The 21,893-nt window shown below is 33.2% G+C and overlaps 1 protein-coding gene across 1 annotated transcript in view; it reads left to right on the top strand.

Annotated features, from left to right (window-relative positions):
- Nucleotides 1-5,159: 5,159 nt before the first annotated feature.
- Nucleotides 5,160-21,893, top strand: part of LOC125077671 (synaptotagmin-5-like) — a 56,951-nt gene continuing 40,217 nt past the window's right edge. The window contains exons 1-2 of the mRNA XM_047689668.1: nucleotides 5,160-5,266; nucleotides 5,694-6,025. Coding sequence (XP_047545624.1) covers nucleotides 5,263-5,266; nucleotides 5,694-6,025 — 336 coding nt within the window. The 5' untranslated portion in view covers nucleotides 5,160-5,262. The remainder of the gene's footprint in view (nucleotides 5,267-5,693; nucleotides 6,026-21,893) is intronic.

Below are 21,893 nucleotides of genomic sequence, written 5' to 3'. Positions count from 1 at the left end.
TCAACAACTGTCAGTTCATCTCGGTCGCTCACATTCGACTAAATGGAATGTGGTCAATTTAACGTGCCTTCGATCTTTGTAATTTAATTTTTTAAAGACTTTTTTTCTTCTAGACCTTAATTATATACATAACTGGTGGTCTAGTGGTATAGGTATATATGTTCACTCGCGATAGTGCTCCACTGCAAATTAATATCAGTTAGTTATGCTTTAGCTTATAAGTTTTAGTGCGCGTGAGACAACAAAATAATACAAATTAGATTATATTTCGATAAAAAATATTTTTTTTCACGTAGAGGGTTGTGTCTCTGTGAGTAAATCGATATACTTACTTATACTACGTAGGCAAAATAACCAGGATTGATTATAAATAGTGCACTTCTACAAAGTTAAAAATGAATGGAAGTCCTTAGAATCAAACTTTAGCTATTGTACTTGGTGAGCATTGTGCAAGCTCGTCTAGGTACACATTACGTCAGTGTGTCACGGTAGCATGCGAAAGCGATCCCGTGGCGCGGCCGAAGAGACGGAGAGAGGGTACCGCTGGTTTTTTAGTGTGTAATCCGGTGTACCGGCACCGGAACCGGGGAGTCCCACAGACCCCGCACACTTCCACGTGACATAAACGCGTAAAGCATTTTTCCAGATAAATAAAAAATAGAGGAAATATTACAATTTGGCGGCAGTTTATATAAACAGTTTAAATAAACATATGAACTACCGCCAAACTGTAATATTTAATATTGTTGGGGTCTGATTTAAAGGGCTAGTGGGAGACATAATAACATAGCTCTCAAAATTGCCAGTACCTACGCGTAACTAGTTTAAAAAAAAGTATTTTTTACCTCTGTATTACGTAACATCATGAGACGCAATTAGAAACGCTGCTCTAATAAGTTAGGATACACTGGATGCACATGTCACAATTTCGTCCGACGCATGCAAATTTTCTCACGATGTTTGCCTTCATCGCCGAGAGCAAGGTGAAATGTAAACACAAATTAAGCTCCTGAAGATTCACTGTATTTGACTTGCCCGTGTCTTGTCAATTAATTTTCATGAGTTCTAGCCTATCGCTGAGTCATTTCAACTCCTTTTTAAGCCTACTCTTATTTCAAAGTTAAAATTTAATTAGTGTATTTATGATTTTATGTTATGTTTTATACATAATTTATTTAAAGTAAAAGCTATATAATATATGTTTCTATTTCGACTTGATACTCACTATTATTAAAAGAAAAAACATACTAAGTCCATTATTTTAGATTGATTAGAATTTCGTTGTAATAATCATGAAAGTTAAAATATGATTTACATTTTTTTTTCTGGTCCATTGGAAATCAACCCTTATAATAAAGTAAAATAAAAATAAAATATATTCGAAAAAAGGTTTTAATATGAACTTTTGACATATACACACACTCTGTCCCATATTCTATCCTTCTGGGCAAACAAAAACCGATATTTTTTATTATTGTGACTTGGCAGCTCCTAATCGAGAGCCGTAGCATGTATAATCACAACCACTGTAGTCGAGGCAATCGATATAAAACATGATACTGTTACATTATTTATTCCGTCTATATCTATATATCTATATCTAGGTATGTTTTTTATTTTCAATTATTTCGATAATAAAATGACATGAATAATAATAAATTAAATATATACACACAGTTAATTTAAAAAAATACTTCGAGTAAAATATTAAATTCGATTGTCACTCGTAGTAGCCGTAAATTTTAAGATCCTTACGATTTCTTAAGTAATTTTATTATAAATTTTTGCCGTCAAAACTGTAAGCCAACTTTTGTAAGATAAGCCAATTATACAAGAAAAATTATTACCCTAACCTTTAAGGAAAGGTAAGTCTAATTATACATGACAACTGATTGATGAGTTCGTGAAATTAAATAAAATAACTTTTTTAAATTTAAGGTCGGATAAAATAACTAATAAATACGTTGTACCTGGTTCTGAACTAACAAATTTATATAATTGAATTGAGAACCTCATTTCTCGGGAGAACCTCATATCTGAAGTCGGTTAAAATGTATTGTCATCAGATAAATAAAATAGTTTTAGAGCTGAAAAATGTATATAAGTTAAAATAAATATATAAATACTTCAGACCAAAACGACTAGCCGCGCTATATCTGTATTCTGTATCTGCGGCTCATTTTTATGGGTAAAACAGCGTACAAAATCTCACTGAATAGTAAAATTTTTGAAAACATGCATATTTAAAATAATAATTCGTCTAATATCAGTAATGTTTACTATTAATTTTTTCAATAGATTATATTAATAAAAGGCTAAAATTTTGCCCATTATTTTTTGTTTATGTAACTAATAAACATTTGGCTCACAATCATTTAAACAAAACTCGTTAAAACGGCTAATTCGGCATAAAAGCTTAAATTGAAAAACTCTAAATCTTGTATGTAGTAAAGTAATACTACGTAGTGACTGGCTTTAATATGGATTAATCTGATTTAATTGAGCTGCGATTGCAAAGAAAACTAAAGTGAACAGTGAGCGTAGATATTGTTTTAGTTTGCTACGTTGGTTTTTAGGTAAATATCTTAGTGCTAAATTGTGAGCAGTGTCAATGCACATAATAAATTATTATTGGATTCGTGGTCTCTCTTCGTCCATAATTTAATAAAATTTTTTATAATTGATTGCTGCAAAATACGGAGCTATGGGTCTGTATACGGTATCCTGGGCCGTCGTTGCTTAGTCCGCTTATCATAAATACTATCACTGAAATACACAAAAAATAAGTTAGTATGTGATGCCACAAACTTTGACATAAATTTAGGCGAGATGTTAAAATATTTAAATATATGATACATAATCTCAGAACTTCGAAATGGTCGTAACAAAACTAAAATACCAATTCGTACAAATTGAAGTAAATTACTTACTTACTCTGCGAAACCCAAATAACATAGTGGAACTTAAAAACGCCAAAAACAATCTTAGCGTTAGAGAATAAAATTGCGGTTCTGAGATTAGGGCTCAACTCTTTTTTTTATCAACGTATTTGTAATTGTATAAATAAATTCAATTATTATTTTTATATTTATATTTTAAAGATATAGTAGATATAGTACTGAAAAAATTGTCTTCCACTTATAGTATGAAGTTGAAGGGATGACCTTTGTGTTTAGTGTCAGTAGCACCTATTAAAAAAAATATGAACCGTCGAAAACACGGAGACCATTATTATGAAAATGTTTTATATATTTGGCTGGCAACGCACCTGCAAGCCCCCCGGTGTTGCAGATGTCCATGGGCGGTGGTAGTCACTTTCCATCAGGTGAGCCTCTTGCTCGTTTGCCACCTTTTGACATTAAAAAACACGAATGTGTGTTAAATACATATAATTATTATAATAATTTACCATAATATAAAAAATCTTACTCTAAGCTGTTTCATAGAAGTTGTAGGTATACAACGTTTTTAAAAACTTTCTTGATTAACCTAAATTGTTTATGTAGGAATATAACAATGTCTACACTACAATTTTACATCAAAACAGTGATTTGATAGATATATTATACATCTTATTTTTAATTACCGTTATCATTAATAAATTCTATACGTTTAGTTTATAATAATAAAGTGAATTTTACTTACTCCGTCTTAACGAGACCGAATTGTGTTGAAATCGAGAAAGGCAAGGCAGAAAAGATAACATATACCTTTAAAATAATATACATTACATTGTACTTATTAACATATATAAACAAGTTTATTGTCACAAAAATACTTTTAAATACTAACAACTTTAGTGCTTATGTGGGTTGGTGCATTTGTGCACCACGCGGCCCAATAATAATGAACCCATCGTCTACTACCTTTTCCTATTTGTTCTCCTTTTTAGTTGCAAATTTTTCCTTCTTTATATCTTTCTCTTGTTCTGTGCGTAGTTTCTTTTTCTATAAATCATTTACTTCCTTGATATCAATCTATATCAAGGAAGTATATCAATATATATCAAAACCTATTGCAGTCAATATTATACACGAGAGTTCCAGAATTACAAATCTTGAAACCGTAATAGTATAACGGAACCATCGAAGCGCGTGTATTTTACAAAGTGGGACTACATACACGTGCGACACGTTACGTTTCCAACAAACATTAAATTCTATCAAAATGACTTAAGTATGGGTAAAATTTACCCATACTTAGGTAATTTGGATAGAATTAGTTATAATTTTTTTTTTTTTAAACGATCCGTAAAGAAAATTATAACAATAAGTTACCGACTCCGGAAAATCTAACATCTTTCCCGATTTAAAATAAATAATTTTAAGCATTGCTTTGCATTGCTTTTTAATAATAGGTATATGTGAAAATTGTGGAGTTAGCATTTGCGGATATCCATAGAGGATATATATTTGATAATTCTATATAATTGAAAATTTCTTGCCGATTCTCTGACCTACAAGACGTGGCAACATCCTTTTTAACGTTAGTTAACTTACAGCTGAAAATGAATCTTTATTGACGTTATATTATTTTTACTTAGGAATAACTGATAGAACATTATTCAACATAGATTTATGCGTATGAATAATACGTATGAAATAAAAGCATAAGTAGATCTAGATCGCTTGAGCGCTCGTGCCTGCAAATTGTTTACTGAACCAAATATTTGTGTTCCGAAAAAGTCTTCGTTCGATATTGCCTCAGATATATATACGTACCGACTGAATGCTTATATTTATATATATACTTAGTTTTTGAAAATATTAAAACAATTTCATTTTTGTTACGATTTTTTTCTTAATTTGGTTTAAAGATACTAATCGCACGACTTACATCCAAAAAAGATCAAATCTTTTCTTTAATTATCCAATTATAATAATAATTAATATAGACATGTATATATATTGTAAGCACGTAGTATATATATATGTATATATATCACGGGACTAATTTGGTAATAATAATAATAATCATACTCGAATAAGTTGGATAGTATTTCAAATGAATATTTGATTTTATAGTATCTTTGCTTTTAGCGATAAGAATCTTCCAGGCTAACTAAATGAATGATATTACACGATTACGTCGCCATAAAATCAACATCGCAACACAGATCACGACTTGGCGTAAACAAGTCTAATGACAAGACGAGCGCCGCGCCGCACAGTCGTGCGCTCCGCCCGCCCTACTCGTGACCTAAACAACAGTCAAAAACAATCATCTGAACCTACAAAAATACAGAGTAAACCACAACATATTATGAGTAAGTTATATTTATTCAAATAAACCTTTAGGTTACCTTTTGCAGTATTATCCTTTACCATATGGCAGCGAAAACACAATAGTAAGCTCAAATCAGATAATAACGTTTATAGAGAAAGTTTGTTTAGTGCTCTTAAACTGTCGTGTGAACAGTAATTAGTCCCATTAAATAAACAGTGAGTGCCATCAACTTTTATGGGCTTTTCGCGTCAGTGGTTTTACAGTCGTGTTTCGTTCTACAATCTGCATAATCAGGTTGTCTGTTGGAATATTTTTTTTAATACTTTTTCTAAATACACATTACCGTTAAAACGTGGTACACGCAGGTATAACTCTAAAACAACATTGCATATATATTATATATATATCATCGTCTACGATTCGATCGATGATACATTGTACTATGTAACTAATTTCGTTATCTGCAGATAAGCTGTGGGCAGAACGGAGTCAACGCGGTGGGGCACCTTGGGACGGTCGCGACTACGATATTATGGAGGAATATCGAAATAATTGGAACGTAGAGGCGCCAACAAAGACCTTAACTAAAGAGAATTTTATTCCTCATAGAGAGGTTTCACCTCCGCAAGCGTTATCGAGGGTGGATGATTGGTCTTCAAATGGAAATGCGTGGAGTGTTGCTTTGGGGGCAATGGGAGGGGCTGGAACTGTTTTAATCATCGCAGCCTTCTTGTTTTTGTTCAAAAGACCCAAGAGACAAGAGCTACCGCTTCTAGCGCCATTGGATCTTGGACAAAATGTAAGTACTTATATTTATTTAACATGTTTTCAATAATTTTTCGTTGTAGTCTAGTAGTAAAATTATAAATTACTATATCTTATATAAAATTATAAAATACTATCCGACTATTATCAAATATACTTATTATTTTTGAATAACTTGTTCTGGCCATCTTTTTTAATCATAAGTTCATAAATAGGTGTAAGGTTAATAATAGGCAATAAGTTAATTCTCTTTAAATAAATAAACATAAAAAAGTATAACGATGTTTACACGTCTCTATTAAAAAATTAAGAACTTCAATACAAATTTTCATCCCCTATTTTTAGTGTAGTATTTTTCATGAACCCTAAAAACCACTCTCATAGAATATTTCTCAAACGCTGATTCAATTATTTTTTCTTATGATCAGAATTCTTAAAACCAATTTCCATATTCCCAGCTACGAAAAATCCCGAACAAACTTTCAGCCCCATTGAGGATGAATGTTCAAAAAGGCAACTAGAACCGATTTTTATTTGCTCAGTAGCCTAAACAATAATTTCCATATTTATAACTTCAAAATGACTTACATCCATAAAAAAAAAAATTGAAAATCTTGCGGGTGATATTTTAAAAATCCTTGTTTATTTCTTAGCATCGATAAATAAAAAACTTCGGTGTAAAATTCTACGCTTCTAGACGTACTCGTTATTGGCTATTAATAATACTTTTTCTATTACAAAATTAACAATAATAAATTAATAATAATGTTTTTGTTAACTTTGTAACAGAAAAAAATAATATTACAATTAGTAATACTACGGATATAAGAACACATTTGTAATGATTTCGCCGTGATAATCACACATCATCCCGCACCAAATACATTTTAAGCCCGGTTAAAATATACAATAAAAGATTCAGCGAGCCCTTAAATTCATGAGTGCGATACAAATACATAAATTACACTTAAATGCGTAGGTAACTTTTCATTTATTTCTAAAATCGCTTTATTATACAAATAAAAGCCTGTATTTTTAATTTTAGCTTAAAAATATTATCATTTAATAACATATGTATATGTACATGATGCATATAAGAGGAAAATAACGAACGAGATGTGCTACAATATATTGATTTTACAGATGTAGATATATATATATATATATATATATATACATATTTATATTGCTAATAACGAATTATGGCAGTAGATAAAATGTACATGGTTTTTTTATTCGATGTTTCGAAATATACGGAATAAATTATTGAACTCTAATTTTACTATCACGTAAAACTGTTAGTCTAGTCACTAATTAAAGTTCACAGTAAATCGACTTCCTTGTCTCCATTAAAATCCGTCCAGCCGTTCGGACGTGGTTAGGAGACAAACGTGCAAATCAAATTGTATACTTAATATGTGTATATTAAACATAAAATATGATTAGGATTTTATTATACCCTTAGTAAAACACATTGCATGTATATTTTCGTATTAGCATAAAATATAAAAACTAAGAAGTAATTGTTTATGATTTAAAAAATAAAAAATAATAATCAAATAAAGTAAATTATTTAAAAATATTTAATAATATTTTGTACGCAGATAACACTACATTACACAATACACATAAAACAACAATGTAAACCATTTTAATTATTTTATACATATTAAGTTTATAAGGACTTTTAGAGTCCTCTAAGAGTGCTGCTAAAATGAGACAACGCCGTTTAGATAAAAGTCACAAGTCTCCTTGTTTCCCACCCTGATTTTTTTTTCTTTTTATAAACTTGAGACCACCCAAAAATCAAATCATAGTCTGTACAATAAAAATAAAATAATCATAATTGTTTCACCAAACTGGAGTTCATGAATAAACAAAAGAAGGACTAAAATGATAATTCATATGTTCGATATTGGCTAATTATTCGAACATAAAGTACATGTATCATCTCGTAAATGTCTCACGGATGAGCTAAGCGTACTCCACTGAGCTGCTCCAATTTGAATTGGAAAATATTATTTCCTATTAATAATTTCACGTTCCAGGCTATAATCAAAACAGCCGTTTGATTGCTGACACTCTAATTGTTTTTCCACGAACCACCGATTTAATTTGATATGAGTTAGAGTATCCGGCTTGGTACCCGCATGGGTACTAACCGCGTTTGCCGGCTTAAAAGTGGCCGTCCCAATATTTGAACTTGGAATTGCAAATTATTCAAGACCAATGAACCCCAGATTTCAAAGTCCGTTTATAAATTAATAATAATCTGTCAGATTAAACCCATTTATAACAAGAATACCTAAATTTAACAGCAATAGACGTAATTTCACAGCAGTTAATGTGATGCATATTGTTGCGAAGTTACAGCAAGTAAATCTATAGTTTATAAATAGTACGTGGTGCTTCAATGATCGAAGAGTCGATATGGTTGAACAAGCTAATCTCAAGAACTACACGTCTCATTTGAGTGATCATTTCTTCTTTAAATAACCCCCTTATTAACTACTACTACTATCAAGATCGCAAAATCTGTGGAACAGTATATATGTAATAAACTACTACTCTTATTATAATTATATATCTATAATATATCTTATTCTAATATGTATGATTTACTACTTGTACTTTATTTAAGAGTTCATGGTTATATATATATTTCAATATCTCTTATGATTCTAGTAAAGATCTTTTGTATTTTATTCATAAACTGAGTGTCCAAATATTCGGTAGAAGTAAACGATGTGTATTATAAATAAATGTAAACTCACTCTTTTTTGTTAAAATATTCAATACATATGTATAACGAAGGGTTGGGTATTAATTCGTTATCAGACATATTTATTTCCATAAATATAAGTCTCGTCGTTTTTTCGTATCTTTTCTAATCATCCATCAACTCTGACACTTTTTGATTTCTTTCTTTTTAACGTAATACTGACGTTGTCAACTTGTACAATAAAAAATAAAATAAATTGTAAATAAACTTTTTGATGCTTCGACATATATAAAATAATATCGCTCATAAATATATTAATCATGTTTATATATTTTTCTATACATTAACACTTATAGCATAAAATACGCAGCTGTGACTTGCAATTATAAAATTGCAAGTTTTACGATAAAGTTAAAGTTGAGATTTATGCAAACTAAAATAATATCTGTAAAAAGTTTGTTATAATTTTACATTTAATATATAATTAAGATCTACTAAGCATCTATATACATCAAGCGTAATCTCATTAGCTCACGAGCTAAGTATTTACAGAAATATCCCAAAGGTCTAGTAACTTGTACTATGTAAGTATATAATGTTATATTCGTTGGGGCTTTACGATATTAGAACTTGGCCTACAAAATGAGACTAAATATAAACCTTTGTTTATATTGGTGGAAAGGCGGTCGATATTTTTAAACTATTTAAAGATACTATGTGATGGGCTGCAACAACATTATTTGGTAAATAAAAAGATTTCTAGCTTAATTTGTATCAGATTTTTAAAATATAAAAGATATAAATAATTATGACTGTTTGTTCTTATCTAGTCATCATCCTCCTGCCCTTATCCCAATTTTACTTGGGGTCGGCGCAGCATGTCTTCTTCTTCCATACTTCTCTGTCAGACGTCATCTCACAAGTAACATTCTTTCTAACCATATCGTCTTTCACACAATCCATCCATCGTTTCTTGGGTCGTCCCCTACCTCTATATCCATCCACAGCCATACTCAAAACCTTTCTCACAACATGGTCCTCATTCCTCCGCATAACATGCCCATACCAAGACAGCCGGTTTCCAGATAGCTTCTCGGTTACCGGTGCCACTTTCAAACTTCCTCTTACGTACTCATTCCTTACTCTATCCATTCGCGTAACACCACACATTGCTCTCAGCATTCTCATCTCCGCCACATGCAATTGTCTTTCAGTCATCCCTTTTATAGCCCAACACTCTGATCCATATAGAATAGCAGGTCTGATCATGGTCTTATAGATCTTCCCCTTAAGTCTAAGGGGAATACGGGGGTCACAAATTGTTCCCGTAACCTGCCGCCATTTCATCCACCCTGTGTTAATCCTGTGCTTTACCGTTCGATCTATTTCGCCATCGCCTTGAATGAGTGAACCGAGATACCGGAAGTCGGAACAGACTGGAAGGGCTACGCCATCAAGCGCTATGGCTTCAGGACCGGAGAGACCGCCGAAATCGCAGAACATGTATTCAGTCTTCGTTCTACTGATTTTCAAGCCAACATTCTCCAGTTTCTGTTGCCAATCTTCCAATCTATTCTGGATCTCAGGTCCATCTTCACCAACCAGTACAATGTCGTCGGCAAAAAGCATGCACCAGGGTGCCTCCTCCTGTATGTTCGCCGTTAGAGCGTCCATAATCAGCAGGAAGAGGTAAGGACTTAGAGCCGACCCTTGGTGCAACCCTACAGCCACACTGAACTGGTCAGTGTTGCCGGCAGACGATCGGACGTAGGTACAGGATCCCCTGTACATAGCACGGACTAACTCCACATACTTCCCAGGCAAACCTTTCTCTTTCAATGCCCACCATAACACTTCACGAGGCACCCTATCATAGGCTTTCTCGAGATCAATGAATACCATGTGCAGGTTCTTGTGAGCACGTCTGTACTTCTCGCACAATTGGCGGAGTGCAAAAATAGCGTCCATTGTCCCTCGACCTGACATAAACCCAAACTGATTTTGGGCAATTTCACTCTCTTCTCGCAATCTTCTCTCTATTACCTTCTCCCATATTTTCATAGTATGTGACATGAGCTTTATCCCTCTATAGTTGTTGCAATCCTGTATATCCCCTTTATTTTTGAAGTTGGGCACTAGCGAACTACTGCACCATTCTTGAGGGATGGTTTCTTCATGCAACAACTTATTGAAGAATAAAGTCAACCACATACATCCGTCAGTCTTTAACACCTTCCATACTTCAACTGGTATGTCATCTGGACCCAAAGCCTTCCCATTTTTCATACTTTTGACTGCTGTCATTATCTCATCCATGCTTATTTCTCTTACTAATCCCTTATTTACTTGTGCCTCTTGGAGAATACCATTCCAGTCATTCTCTTCATTCATAAGCTTTTCAAAATAAATCTTCCATCGCTCTTTTATTTCCTCATCTCTACATAACACCTTACCAGCCTCATCTTTCATGCATTTGATATGTGTTATATCTCTCGATCGTCTTTCTCTCTCTTTCGTAATTCGGTAGAGTTCCTTCTGGCCTCTAGGGCTGTCCAGTGAGTTGTACAACTTTTCTTGTGCCTTAGCTCTGGCCACTGCTACCGCCTTCTTTGCTCTCCTCTTAAATTCCTTGTAAACTTCCTTTTTTTCATCTTTTAAACTTGTATTCACATTTTTTACAACCTGCCATTCTTTAAATGCCACTTTCTTCTCTCTCAGTACATTTTGCACTTCCAAATTCCACCACCATGTATCCCTATCTATCAGACCTTTTCCTTTCGACTCTCCAAACACATCCTTTGCGACCTTCCTTATGTGCCTGGCCATCTCATTCCAACAATCATCTACCAATTTCTCTTCCATCTCATTCATTTCTATAATTTTCTCCACTATATGGTTCCTAAATCTACTAGCACATTCATCATTCTCTAACATACGCCATCTTGTCTTTGGAGGGGGCCGTATTTGGCTGTTTCTGGGGGAGACACTTAATTTAACATCCATCACCACAAGCCTATGTTGGGCGACTAATGCTTCGCCTGGCAGCACTTTACAGTTTTTGACACAGCATAGACTCCTCCGCCTCACTAAGAAGTAGTCTATCTGTGTCGCGTGGTGGCCACTCTTGTAGGTTATTAGGTGTTCCTCTTTTTTCTTAAACCACGTGTTTGTTATAGCCAGGTCGAAGGCACAGGCAGCTTGTAAAAGTGTCTCACCATCAGCGTTCCGGTTTCCCAATCCCCACCCACCATGCACTCTCTCATATCCATCATTCTCTCTTCCTACATGGCCATTAAAATCACCACCCACGTAGACTTCCTCACTATCCTGTATATTCATCAGCAGGCAATCAAAGTCCTCCCAAAACTTTTCTTTCACGCTCTCCTCACAGCCTGACTGCGGCGCATACACACTTACTAGATTCAGTGTCATGCCGTCCACAATCAGTTTAATCGCTATCAGTCTATCATTCGCTCTTTTTATATCCACCACACATTCTTTTAACCTACTATCTAAAACTATACCCACACCATTTCTCTTGCCATCACTTCCACAATAAAATAATTTATATCCTTCTCCGATTTCCCTAGCCCTTGCACCCTTCCACTTTGTCTCTTGCAGGCACGCTGCATTTATCCGTCGCCTTTTTAAAACATCTGCTAGCTCTCTTCCTCTTCCAGTCATCGTTCCTACATTCCAACTTGCACACCTCAATTTTAACTCTCTCACACTTCGAGCTCGCTTCTTACGTCGCACCCGCCCGTTCCGGTGCGACAACCCTTGTCCATTTCCCACAGGAGCCGGGTGCTGCCCCTGCGCGTCGCCTGTGGGGTACGCCCTAGCCCTATCACTCGAATGGTTTTTAGTATCCATGCTGCTAAGGGTTTTGGCTTAAGATTTTATGGTCGGCCGCCTGCCTGACACCAACCCTCCTTGGGAATGCTGTCGTGGTGGTTTACTCGCCACCGTGCGGGTAGCCCTAAGTGCAGGTGATATGCAGTGGGCCTTGAATACCCTTAGTCGCCTCTTACGACACCCACGGGTAGAGTTGGGGAGGTCCTATTCTAATCCGGGACCATCACGGATTATCGGTTTGTTCTTATCTAGTATGGGACCCTAATTAGTTGGATTTTCAATGGTTACGAGCAACTGAATGTGTTTTATATAGTATGTCTAATAATTACTTTTGATATTTACTATATAATTCGGAGTTTTTTTTTTTTTTTTAAATATCGTTTATGAATAATATTTGTAGGTAGTCTGTGATTTGTATTTGGAAATGCAGTTGCAAATATTTACTTCGTACAAAAAAAATATGCGTATAAAAAAAAACATTTATAGTAACTACTTATAAACCGGGGCACACAACAATTCCCTACTGTATTGCAACTTCTCAATACAAAACTATAGCTATACAGAGCTAACAAGCTTATTTGTTCCTGAAGCTAGTGTACTAAAGTCAATATATTCACGATTGAGTCCACTAGTGTCTTTGCACTCGTTTAAAATAAACAGGGCGGGAATCAATTTCATTACGCACTTGTAAGTCTCTTCGTAACACGTATTGGATGCATGCGAAGATTGTGAACGTGACTAACCGTATATAAAATATATGGAACGTTTTATGGACAATTCGTTTCATGTGTTCTATAATTTCCTTACTGTATATTCGTATAAAGATATAATTTACATGTTTGTAATAAAATATAATAACTTTTTTGTTCGTGGTAGAAGATAGCAACGTGGCTACTTCGGTACATGTTGCATGAAATTCAGCAACGAGTTTGGATAAACCTTTTTTTTTTTTTTTTTTTCTCGCTGGAAAAACGCGTTACGCGCTTCCCCCACGTGATGGAAGGTGGGGGGGTGTGTGGGACTCCCCGGAGCCCTGGACGCCGAGTGCGCCCAGGTACGCCGGGTTTACCCACTAAAAAACCAGCGGTACCCTCTCCGTCTTTCGGCGGGCGCCACGGGATCGCTTGCGCATGCTACCGTGACGCCCTGACGGTCGGCCCGCCTATGCGGGCCTCCTACACCTAGGGGGGGTTCTCGGGGTACTGAGACCCCCCCTAGTCCCCGCGACGCCTATTGAGGCGGGGGGAGAAGGTGCGCGTAGCGCTTCTTCCTCCTCCCCGGTCGTCTTCGGCGGAGCGGGTCTGCAGCGGCATCCTCTTTCCGCTCCCGCTCCGCGGCGAGTTTGGATAAACCTGGATAATCGGGGTAAAATAATCTCCAAATCTTATTAAATGGAGAAGAAGCTTGACTTGACTTAGGTCTTTGATATTTATAGTTTGACCTTATTTTAACTTTCTTTCAAATTTTCTAACAATGTTTTCCTTTACACCCCCAATATGAGGAGTATATATGAAGATCAATTATAACAAAAATCAAAAAACTCTTGCCCAGATTTGAACAAGTCATCAGTTAACTTTCAATCTATTAAATTATTCATCACGACTCAGACTTAGCTATGGATTTAAGTAAAATCAAAAGCCGGATATCCCGAGGTCCTGGATTTAAGCCCCAGGTAGGGCCGCTAAATGTTATTGAGTTTTTGTATCAAAAAAAAAAAAAAATTCTCATTACTTTCCGGTCGTATCGAATTCTGCCGTTCCATAGAATAATAAGAGTGAGGGACTAAAATGATTAGTATTTGGCTGGACTCCCTTGATATAGGCTACCCAAACAAAAATCGTTCAGGATATGGGTGTTATGAATAGGTAAAAGTTCGTGGTGTATTAAATTAATTTTATTTTTATTAGAATTTCAGATATTATATATTGAATATCAATATAATCCTCGGATATATAGATTTATTCTTCACTTAACCCGTACAAACTGTCTGAATAACGAAAAGCTGGGAAAGTATTCTCAAGCGTATTAAGTTTGCCTTCGCAATTTCTGAATGCGCATAAAAATAAACACTATTGTACTCTTATTATATATGATATAAATTCAACACCCCAGGGTGGTAGCTGGTCCGTAGATCTATATCCTTGACTTTAAAGATTATGATAATATTCTGGTATTAAATTGCATTGAATGTTTTCTTTGTTTTAAATGTGTTGTAATAACATTTAGATTCTAAGCGATTATTTTAATTAAAGGTTGGCACTGCCTGTTTGCCCCATGTGATATCGGTCTTTTTATTATCATTGTATTAAATTATGACTATCCGAGTCTCGCCTATTTTATCCAGGTTAAAAAATTAAACATAACTGTTTCATATACATATTTTACTATATTGGTGGACAACTACGCATCCTTTTCTATTTCGCGTTATCATAAGTAATAGTATGATTCAGATGACTCACTGCTAGGCTAAGGTCACCTTTTTTGATGATATGGTTAACACGATGGCATGAGATGAGCTATAATCAAGCATGGGTCTAAACCCACACCCTTAGTTAAGTTTCACGTGCCTATCTATGGGACATTTGCGGCTCTAGTATCGTAGCTTCAAATAATATACCTTCTTCAATAGTGCTAAATACAAAAAAATATTATTTAAATCTAACAGATACGTAGGTTCCTTAATTATATATATACAGATTTGTTTATTGCCTTGGTGGTCTAGTAGCTTATAAAACTACAGCTCCCGGGACCTGGGTATGAATCCCAAATAGAGCCAGTGACATGGAATTTTTCATGTTGAGACGAAGGTAGTGCTGCAGCGTGGAATTGACTGATGTCTTTTAGATTGATAGCCGTGGTTAAAATTCAGTGAAAAGGATATTACTAATACTATACGTTCATGTAATACCTACATAATTTTGTTGTAATAGCTATTCTAAATATTATGGTTTTTAAAATTGTTGTTTTGTAAACAGTAAATTATTATTACATATATGTTGAAAATATAAAACTTGTCTATGTTTTCTCCTCTCATAGAATAACACATTTGAAACGCCATCTATGTTTCATGTTGTCAACTAAATACATCAAAGCTCGTAAGTACCATGTCGGTTAAATTCAAAAAAGTCCCATACGGGTCAATAGATGGCGCGGTAATACATATGCACACTACGATTACGAAGCTTTTTCTTGTCGTAGCGGATTCGTAGCAATACGTAGCTATTGCTTCAAAATATCATATGAAGTTTTTAAATATTTGTTTATTTAACACCAAACCAATTTGGAAAACGCTTAGCACAGATTGATTCTGATATTAATGCAACTCTTATACTAAATATTGTTATTTGTTAAAAATACCTTTTCTTATAAGACTTTTACTTTGACGCCCTCAGATAATATTTATTCGTTTTTTATTTTTATATATATTTTATTATAATCTAATTTCTTATTTAAATAAAGTTGCAAACAAAATAATCCGTATATTTGTAATTAATTATGTAATGTTTATACAAATCGGTGACAATTAATTAACATTACATGGACAATTTTTGCTATCATAAACATTATTAACAAAAACAATTCACACGCTTAAAAAAACACACCGAATTTGATTGAAAACTTAATGATTATTTATATAAAGTCAATACGATATGGCAGTATAACTGATGGCCAATTAACGGTATATTTTATATATATGACACATATATATTTATTTAATTGTTTTTAGCATCTAGTAAAGATAATGTAATCATATATGTGGATATATGAGATGGAAGTTTTATTGCAATTTTAGTTTTAATTTAAAATCTTGATCATATGATGTGGATATTCATTTGGATATTCTTGTAATCCGGTTTCAAGGGTGAGTGAGCCAGTATAACTGTAGGAACAAGAGACGTTTTATCTTAGCTTCCAGGATCGATGGCTCGTTGGCGATATTAATAATGGGTAATATTCCTTACAGCGCTAAGGTCTATGGGCGGTGGTAATCACTTACCACCAGGTGGCCCATTTGCTTGTCCGCCTACCTATATCATAAAAAAACGTTAATATTAAATCCACAGAATACAAAGATGCAATTGCTTTTATCGCTACTTGCTAAGATTCTCTTGATTTAATAACTAACAAACTTTTGACCTTCACTTGTAAATTTAGTGACCATATTTAATTATGTTGACAACATTTACAAAAACCCCATTTTCGTATTTCAATATTAAAATGCAACCGCTTTTGGTATTCATATTATTAAATAGAAATCAAATCGAATCATGTTATAAATATAATCAAGTATACCACAGGTAGTACCTACTTGGTAATGTTCCTATTGATAGCCTAGTGACCGATTTCAGCTATAGCAGGCATTTTTGTTTATGTGGCGCAACAATAGTGCACTCTCTGTTTCTTTACTTTCACAGTGCAATGCGATATGGGATCTAAAAGAGACCAGATTCGGAACCAACGAATTTACGTGCATATATGCAAAACAAAGTCGAAATAAACTTTATTCAAGTAAGCTTTTATAAGCACTTTTGAATCGGCATTTAACAAACTATAAGAATACTCATATAGTTTGTTAAATGACGCTTCACTTATACAAGTGAAGCTATCACCGGTTCTGAATGCAAATTTTACCGAGAAGAACCGGCAAGAAATTCACTAGTTACTTTTTTTATTATTTAAAAATACAAAGTCATGTTAGTTAAATACAATTATACTTATGTGTATGTAATACATCCTGCCTGGAAGTCAACAAGTATTAGCTCTACGCTTTTTATCATCTATATAATCATGTATCGAATAATATGCCTTCCTAGGCTATGTGTTTTTTACAAATGATTTGAATTTATGAATCGGCAAAGTTAAAAATATCTGCGGAATTTTGTTATAGAAACGGATACCTTGCCCCAGCTACTCAGAATTCTTTAAAATAAAAATCCAATAACGCTTCATGCAGCCTTGTAAACTTGCCCCAGCACCATTCAGGTAGTACACTAAACATATAGTGTTTAGTGTACTACCACCACACCATAAAATATCAAATAAAAACTTAAAATTCACGCTGGTCACGTCAATATTTTAAATTTAAAGCAGATAAAGCTGCGAAGCTCAGATACTAATAACTATAAAACTATAAAAACGTTCCATCCTCAGGTATGTTCAGCATTTTTATCAATTAGGCATCAACTTCAACATTTCCTCATTTAATAGTATAGATGTATTTATGTAGTAGTAATTATTCTTTGGACAGCCAGAGTGCCTAATGTAGAAACATATACATGTTTAGGTGTGAGTTTGGAGTTCTCCTTGACCTAAAAAATGACACTCCGTTTCAGCTTGGATTCACAGGGAAGTGTTTACGTATTAATTTTTTGTTACATAGCAGATTATATTTCAGGTTAACATATCCTACATATATTAAATTATTAATCATTTGTTATGTAACAAACTTTATTTGTAATCCTTGTTCTACATTTACCATGAAAAACTGCGTCACTGTAAATTAAATAATTGATAATTCATTGAATACCATTGTTTTAAACAAAATGATGTTCTTCAAAAGCAGCTTTGAATAGTTATTTTTACAGGATTGTAATTAATATTACTATAATCTAATCTATAATTAAAATAATAATTTACGAATTATATTTCCAAACATCGACAAAAACAAATCAACTGATTATACATTTAATATAATCATAGAATTTAATTTGTATTATCATATAAAAACGCAAAAGTTTTTATATAACCCAGAAAATACTAGTCCGCTTTGAATAACATTTATTTTAATTCTAATGCTACTTATATAAGTTCAAGCTAGAAACCGATAACGAAGCGGTAACAACGAACGGTACTCGAGTATTTAATTATTTCACAATCACTTGAACATGTAATTATCATTTGTATGTAACGGGCTTAAAACAAATGAATACGCAGGAGAAATCGCAAAACAAAGATAATATTAGATTATAAATTTTGAATTGTGCTCTTAAAAAGTTAATAATATTTCTCATAACTAATTTATTGAAACAAAATAAATACAAACTTTAAATGTAATAAATTTAAGATACGATTTAAATTAAAAAAAAAAAACTCATGAAACAATTCGACTTAATGTTACACCGCTAATGTTGACATACATTCTATACTGAGGAAATGTTTAAAGTAAATTCAAGTTAAAATATAAAAATACATAAACCCCTTTTGTATCTCACTTTCCTCTGAAGCTGTTGTTTACTCTAGTCTTTGATTACGGCCCCAACGTACTCCATTATATTGTTACAGTCCCATTGTTTCAGGATTTATTCAGATGCTGTTTGTATTCAATTTGTGACTCACGTTTTTGCGTTTTAATTAACAAACATTTAAGTACAAGTTAAGTTTTGAATGTTGTTTAATTTTTGACACTTTTTTACGCTCATTGTTATGTTTCAGTTTTGAAAACCATTATGTTATAAAATTTGTAATTCTATACGGTTTAAAATTTTAGAATATTATCAAAGTATCATCATTAAATAGTAAATCATCTTAAAGGTGAGTAGTTCCGGTACGGATATCGACATCCCATCTCAGACCGTGGGTAACTTAAGAACCGACTAAAATAATTTGGTTAATTCAAGAGCTCGAATTACCAACATGGTGGTGAGGATTTAACTTACTTACACAAGCGCACCAAAGGGTAACTTTACAGATCCTCTGGGCTAAATACGAATTGTATTATAAAGTTTGTTTATAGATAATGATGAATATTTAAACGAATTATTTGTGGTATTATTTAGCTACCGTACGCGGATATTTAAGTTAAGTTTGAATATAAAAATCACTTCATGAATGATACGAGTTAGATCGCATAATCGTAAAATAGATCAACAATTGTTTTATCATCTTAATAATACGTAGCCAATAATTTTATTTCATATATAAAATACGTCATAAAGATGATCTCCATTGTAAACATTTAATTACTTATATAAGGTAATATTGTTAGTATGAATATCATAAAAATATATATCATCGTCAAAAAAGTTTCTCTTTTCATTTCAATGTCGCCACTATCTTAATATTATCAAACGAGGTCACCAAAATCCGCCGGGGCTCGAGCGAAATGCCCCGAGCCTGTTGAACGCCGCAACAAGTGCTGCATCGATCAGTAATTCGCATCCACACCCCGCGCGTACCTAAAACTGCTTTTATGAAAAAGTTGTTATTGATTGCCGATTATGGTACAGCGCTTTCTGTGATTTATTTAACAATTTCCTCGTCATTGAAACATAACGTTTGTAGTTTAATTAAAACTATAAAAAAGATACACGTAAATATATACGTACCGTTGTCGCTTTTGTTTTAGATTTAAAAAACTAGACACAGCGCTGTCTGTATTTCGCAATGTCAATGTTATTGAAACAATATTTTTATGATTTAATTGAATACTACAAAAATATTTGATTTGAGGACTTTCGTCCAGTACTTCCTGTAGTTTATTTTTGTCCGACGTCCATGTTTTGGTAATGATTGGTTAAACTATATTGTTTGATCTTTTTTCGCATGCCAACTCAATTTTGACAGAAAGAGGGATACAGTGATTAACTAAACCCGGCTATACAACGTTTATAAGTATAGATACGTATAAAATCACGAAGACGCGCCCCTCCGCGCGCTAAATTATTGGCACGCATGAGTGATGCTCGTGTCTACAAAAATACTTAATGTGGGTGCGATGATACAATAAAGACAGCAAAACAAAATACAAATTAGATTAGATTTGTTTATATTATCGATAATTTAACGTATTCTACATTCGCGAGTCAACAGATGTATAAGGTCGTAAGTACTTCTAGTTATTATTTATCAATTCGTTAGTACTTTTTTTTTTAATTTCTCAGAACTTCGTCTTTTATGCACCGATTTGAAAAATTGATTGGGTATATTATATAATTTATATTTGTACATAAAAACTGAAGTACGTTTTCGTGTTCTTAACACGACTATATATGTTTATATTTAAAACAAGAAGTTTGTTTAAATGTTTTGCTATAATTTGGTTTCTCTAACTATTTATACCCTCCTGGTGACTTTCCAATAAATAAACAAAATAAATTAATTGATATAATTATTAATAATAATATAATTAATTAAATGCAATATACCTATATACATAAATCCTTACTGTGCATTATATTAAAGAAGTAATTTGAAAATAAAATAAATGGCTGTTTCAAGTAGAAAATAAAACGAATTAATTATAATTCCCATTCGAAATAAGATACTGAACATTCCATGTAATAAAACCCATCTCACTTTCTGTTTTACCACAATATCATAAAAACTGTAGTCATAAAAGTAAAGCAATTTTATGAAATGGTACTAAATTTTAAAAGTTGTGTTAAACTCTCGCGTATAACTCGGGCACCGAATCCTTCCAGCTTAAACATGCGCAGCAAGATGACGAAGACGGAGTAGAGCTACGAAGTCTTTAAGAGTTATGAATTTATCCAAGAACACAGTATAACGAAACTCGTTGGCCAGAGAATAACACGGATAGTGAGATCGCTGAATTCTAATTAATATCTTTGTATTTATCGATTTTTAAAAGAGCTTAATTGACCACCTCCGAACGTTACAAATGAAAAATCAATAACTTTTCTTAGTACATCTTACTTGAAATTTTTGAACCGTTACTTTCTAACTATACTACAACAAAATGGAAAATGAACGCACAAATGAATCATTAAATCAATCCGAGTTTTAATTTTTTTTTAATATCGCTGGTGGTTATTATCAAAAAAGTTATAAATATAAAAAAAAATACAAATTTCGTCATATCTTTGCTCTTCACAGATGCGACATAGTTCAGTGATAATCAAAGATCATCAGAACTGGAAAACTGAATATTTACGTTTATAATAAAACTATAAATATTCTTTTTAAAGACACAAAGATGAGACAGGCACAAGAGATATCTTCATCTTAGTTCCAAATGTCGATTGGAGCGTTGGTAATAAGAGATGATTACTATTTCTTACAGTACCTATGTCTATGGGCAGTGGTGACCACTTACCATCGGGAGGCCAGTCCGCCTACGTATATGACATAAAAATACACACATTAGTCCACCATTATGATTATCATAAGCTAAAATACTTTATTTTAAACGTTCCAAGGCTGTGACTTCTGTTTAGCAAATTTTTAGAAATGTTAGACACAGAATTGTAATTAAAGTTAATGAGCACGTTTCTACGTAAATATATTTAGTACATCTTAATTGGAACAAACTTAATTTGAAAAACAAACTCAATTTGAAAATAATATTTTAATAATAAAAGATTAT

The sequence above is a fragment of the Vanessa atalanta genome, chromosome 4, assembly GCF_905147765.1.
Source record: "Vanessa atalanta chromosome 4, ilVanAtal1.2, whole genome shotgun sequence".
NCBI classification, from domain to species: Eukaryota; Metazoa; Arthropoda; class Insecta; order Lepidoptera; family Nymphalidae; genus Vanessa; species Vanessa atalanta.
The sequence above is the reverse complement of the archived record's forward strand: the minus strand, read 5'-3'. Positions and strand labels throughout refer to the sequence as shown.